The 5,719-nt window shown below is 35.2% G+C and overlaps 1 protein-coding gene across 1 annotated transcript in view; it reads left to right on the top strand.

Annotated features, from left to right (window-relative positions):
* LOC106879416 (uncharacterized) overlaps positions 1-5,719 on the top strand; it is a 40,870-nt gene that overhangs the window by 10,520 nt on the left and 24,631 nt on the right. Inside the window, exon 2 of the mRNA XM_014928972.2 lies at positions 5,302-5,376. Coding sequence (XP_014784458.1) covers positions 5,302-5,376 — 75 coding nt within the window. The remainder of the gene's footprint in view (positions 1-5,301; positions 5,377-5,719) is intronic.

Below are 5,719 nucleotides of genomic sequence, written 5' to 3'. Positions count from 1 at the left end.
AGCTAGTGTTAGGAACATAAATTGTGACTAAAATTTGGTGGAAGATTTTAATTCAAAACTTATAAAAACAAGACATTTGTACTACAGAGCCAGAGGCGGTTTCAGCCAGATTTATATCAAAAGGGTTAAAAATATCATGGTGACTTTAACTCTTTTGTTACCATATTTCTGTTGTTGAGATGCTCTGTGTTTCTTTCAATTAATTTTAAATATAACAAAGAATTTAGTAAAATAACTTAGTTATCATTAAGCTAGTGTGAGGAACATAAATTGTGACTAAGGTTTGGTGGAAGATTTTAGTTCAGGACTTTTGAAAACAAGACATTTGTACTACAGAGCCAGAGTCATTGACACCCCTGTGGGATTGGAAGAATGGATTGGCCAAACTCTTATAAAAAGTACTGTCTTGGCTGAGACAGGAAAAGTCGTGAGAATCGTCAAGAGTTTCTATTTATTGGAGTATCATGTTTAGTGGAGTAATTTGAAGTATGTCGTGTGTAGACAGTTGTGTCTATCCCTGCTTTGTGAAATCTGTATATCCAATGTATAGAAGGATATAAAAATATATATGACGGGCTTCTTTCAGTTTCTTATTTATTTACTGCCCACAAGGGGCTAAACATAGAGGGGACAAACAAGGGATTAAGTCGATTACATCAACCTCAGTGCGTTACTGTTACTTATTTTTCGACCCCGAAAGGATAAAAGGCAAAGTCGACCTCGGTGGAATTTGAACTCAGAACGTAGCGGCAGACGAAATACTGCTAAGCATTTCGCCCGGCGTGCTAACGTTTCTGCCAGCTCACCACCTTTCAGTTTCTGTCTACCAAATCTGGTGCTTTTCCCCATGCCACTGGCACAGGTGATAGTTACATGACACCAGCATCTAACCCACAATGTCATTCTAAAATTATACAATCACATCACTGAAATCTCAGAGTTGTGAAATAATGCATGGTTAATTCAAAACAGTGTGAATAAATAAGCATTACGTTTGACAGAATAATCTGAATGTAAAAGGGTTAAATATTCTGCCTGTTTTAGGTTCTAACTAACCTGCCCGACAATGTCATTATAAAAATTAAGTTATCTTATGAAAATCTCAAAGCTATGATAATGCTTAATTAATTCAAAACAACGTGAATAAATTAGTATTATTTTTGATAGAGTAAGCTAAATAGTAGAGGGTTAATGTTTTTGATACCAACCTGGCTGAAACCGCCTCTGGCTCTGTAGTACAAATGTCTTGTTTGCATAAATTTTGAATTAAAATCTTCCACCAAACCTTAGTCACAATTTATGTTCCAAACACTAGCTGAATGATAACTAAGTTATTTTACTAAATTCTTTGTTATATTTAAAACTAATTAAAAGAAACTCAGAGAATCTCGACAGAAATATGGTAACTAAAGGTTTAAAGACATTCTGTCAAATGTGTCTTCAGTTTGCACAAGATTTGGCTGCTATTTCTAACAAGTGAAACAAAGTCTCCAAATTTACCCTTTTGATACCAACCCGGCAGAAACTGCCTCCATAAGTTTTGAATTAAAATCTTCCACCAAACCTTAATCACAATTTATGTTCCTAACACTAGTTTAATGATAACTAAGTTATTTTACTAAATTCTTTGTTATATTTAAAATTAATTGAAAGAAACACAGAGCATCCCAAAATAAATATAGTAACGAAAGGTTTAATCCTTTTGTTACCATATTTCTCTTGAAGTACTCTGCCTTTGTTTCCATTATTTTTGAAAATAATGAAAAATTTAGTAAAATAATTTTGCCATTGTTAAACTCTGGTGTGGAACATGAATTAGCATGAAATTTTGATGGAAGGTTTTAATTTAGATCACTTTAACCCTTTTGAGAGCAACCAGGCTGAAACCGCCTCTGGCTCTGTGAAACAAATGTCTTGTTTTCATAAGTTTTGAATTAAAATCTTCCACCAAATTTTGGTCACAATTTATGTTGCTAGCGGTTCGATAAAAGAGACTGATAGAATAGATACTAGGCTTACATACAATATATCCTGAGGTTGATTTCTTTGACTAAAAAACCCCTTTAAGGTTGTGCTCCAATATGGCCACAGTCACATGACTGAAATAAGTTAAAGAATATATATATATATACAGAACAATTCAAACTTTTTGAGAGGTCTAAAAAGAGAGAAAGAATGATTTCTAATAAAGAAAAAACAGCCAGAGCAAGTAATAAGAATATGAAAATAGTAGTTGAAAAATATCGTTATAAGTATAAAAATACCATAAACAATTATAAAAAAAATGGAGGAGAAAAAGATGTTGCATCAAAATTAGATTTAATACAAAATATTTTTGTATTAAATCTAATTTTGATTCAACATCTTTTTTACTCCTCCATTTTTTTAATAATTGTTTATGGTATTTTTATACCTATAACAATATTTTTCAACTATATATATATATTCTCTTTTACTCTCTCTTTTAATTGTTTCAGCCATTTGACTGTGGCCATGCTAGAGCACCGCCTTTTTAGTCGAGCTAATCGACCCCAGGACATGGAATTGTGAAAGGCTTTTTTTCACAGCAAACATACTACTCCTATACTCAACCTAGCCAAACCAGTCCCTCCAGCCAAGCATACCATGTGAAGACTGTTTGCTACAGTATGGCGCTGTTCTGATGTTACAGCTGAAGCTAATGAACAGCAAATCAAAGAAATCTGTTACAGTTGCCAGGCATAAAGTTCTCATAAAAGAGATTCACTTTTTTTTTTAGTCAATAATGTACTTTCTTTTGGTACTCAGTACTTAAAAGTTACTGGTAGATTCTTTTGTATCAAATAACTGTGATAGAATATTAAAAATTAAATCATTCTTTACGACTAAGCTGTTTCGGCCTAGTGTTGGCATGCCCCATTCTATCTATATACCTCCAGTACGCTGGAGTAATTAGTAGATGAAAATGATGTAATGGGGGTACGTGCATGATTCACTAGGCCTCTTCAGAGATTTACAAAATTCAATGCTGTAAGATTTTGTCCCTTCTCCAGTTGCTAGATGTCCATTAAATTTGAAATCTTAATTGTTGATATGACATGGTATGTCATAAGTGTCTGTATATTGTCTTTTTTGTCATTTTGGTTATAAAATAAACAGATTAATCAACGGAATATAGTGTCTACAAGTTGATGGGTACCTCATATTCCCCTCCATTTTCTTATTGCTATATATATATACATATATATATATATGAATAATAACAATAAATGGAGTAAAACGCATATAAATAAAAGTTCCTTTGATTCCTACACGTTTCAAAATATATGTGAGCTATTCTACAAAGAAGTAAGAGCTGCTGGAATTCCACATATATTCATCGTCAGGGAATCAACATATAAAAGCAAGACAAATGCAAAGTGATGAGGTAACATACGAGCTACTTATATGCGTTTTGCTCCATTTATTGTTATTATTCATATCTACTCAAAATGTATCACTTCAACTTGGTATCTCTACCTATAAAACGGCTGTGATATCTTGGTTTTTTAGTGTAATTTTGCTACCTCTGGTAACTATTGACATATTTACATTGTCAAAGGTTTTTTTAAAACTGAGATAATATTAATATATACATAAACTAATATATATATATAATATCTTTTTCTGTTGGTTGTTTGCGTGTGTGTGCACATTTCTGCATATCTTTCAACATACAGACCACACAGACTTTAAAAAAAGACTTCCATTTTAAACACTTTACGAAGGTGTGTGCATGATTAACAAATATTTTTACCAGTGACGTAACAATGGTTAACAACCTCGTTTATAATAAATGTTATTGATTTTTGTGTGTGTGTGGACACTGAAACAACAATGTAATAAAAGAACTTCAATATGTGTTGTTGGATCAAATGTGTTCATTCAGCTGAATAAATATAATCATGTGTGTGTGTATTTTCTGTTGGTTCTGGATTTGATTTTGACCGGCCACCTATACAATTGCTAAGTTGTAGAGAAAAGTATCTTATTCCTTTTGTTGCTATTAGAGACATTTATTCTATATATTGTATATATAAACATATGAATTGAGGCAGATATTTTCATCCCAGAAACCCCTGCTCTCTCTCTCTGTATATTACTCTTTACTCTTTTTACTCTTTTACTTGTTTCAATCATTTGACTGCAGCCATGCTGGAGCACCACCTTTATTCGAGCAAATCGGCCCCAGGACTTATTCTTTATAAGCCTAGTACTTATTCTATCGGTCTCTTTTGCTGAACTGCTAAGTTACAGGGACGTAAACACACCTGCATCGGTTGTCAAGGAGAGAAAAAAAAACACAGACACACAAACTTATACGCACGCACACACACACACACACATATATATATATATATATGCGACGGACTTCTTTTGGTTTCCATCTACCCAATCCACTCACAAGGCTTTGGGCGGCCCGAGGCTATAGTAGAAGACACTTGCCCAAGGTGCCACGCAATGGGAATGAACCTGGAACCATGTGGTTGGTAAGCAAGCTACTTACCACACAGCCACTCCTAGGTAGATTACCAAGAGCTTCTCCCTGCCCATGAGATAGGCTATGTCATAAGGTCTGCGAATCTAATGGAGACCTCAAGACATTTTAAGATCCACAAAGATCAGAACTTAACTGCAGCTTTTGGTGGTCCATATCAAATATGCAATCTAAGTCGGTGTCTCGGTACATGTCCTCAGATTAACGCCCAAACACTCTGATATTTGATTTTTATCACTCTCAGTACATACATGTTTTGAGGATACAGCAAGCCAATGGTTGTTCTTTGTGTTCACTATCTGATTATATATATAATTGCTGGTTTGGCTGTGTGGTAAGAAGCTTGCTTTCCAACCACATGGTTCCGGGTTCAGTTCCACTGCATGGCACTTTGGGCAAGTGTCTTCTGTTGTAGCCTCAGGCTGACTAAAGCCTTGTGAGTGGATTTGGTAGATAAAAACTGAAAGAGGCCCATCATGTGTGTGTGTGTGTGTGTATATATATATATATATATATACATACATATACACACACACATACACATGATGGCTTATATGTGTGTGTGTGTATCTTTGACAACCAGTGTTGGTGTGTGTGCAAGGTGCTGCAGAGTGGGACTGAACTTGAAACGTTGTGGTATCATGGCAAACTTCTTAACTACTTACACTATAAATGTTATGCTTAGCAGAGAAAGAAATATGCATGTGTGTGTGTGTATTAGATGTGACGCTCAGTGGCTGAGCAATAACAATCACTAAATGTTGTGCTTATTTTGTTAATTTCAGTGAAGGTGTGTTACTTGGTTATGGAAATCCTCTGCTGGACATCACCATTCAAGGGAGCTCAGAATTCCTTGATAAGTAAGTCTTTTCATATGATACACCATCATCGTCATTATCATCATCTAATGTCTGTTTTTTTTTAATGCTGGCATGGGTTTGACAAGAGCTTGCAAGCTGGAAGGCTGCACCCGGTGCCACTGTCTGCTTTGACATGGTTTCTAAAGTTGGATGCCATTCCTAACACCAACCTCTTCACAAAGTGGACTGGGGGCTTTTGTAGCTGGTACAAGTACCAGGTTCTGTTGTCTGTTCAGTCATGGTTTCTATGGCTGGATGCCCTTCCTAGCACCAACCACTTCACAAAGTGGACTGGGGGGCTTTTGTAGCTGGTACAAGTACCAGGTTCTGTTGTCTGTTCTGT

This window comes from Octopus bimaculoides, chromosome 29 (genome assembly GCF_001194135.2).
Source record: "Octopus bimaculoides isolate UCB-OBI-ISO-001 chromosome 29, ASM119413v2, whole genome shotgun sequence".
In the NCBI taxonomy this organism is placed as follows: domain Eukaryota; kingdom Metazoa; phylum Mollusca; class Cephalopoda; order Octopoda; family Octopodidae; genus Octopus; species Octopus bimaculoides.
This window is presented reverse-complemented; position numbering and strand designations above follow the sequence as displayed.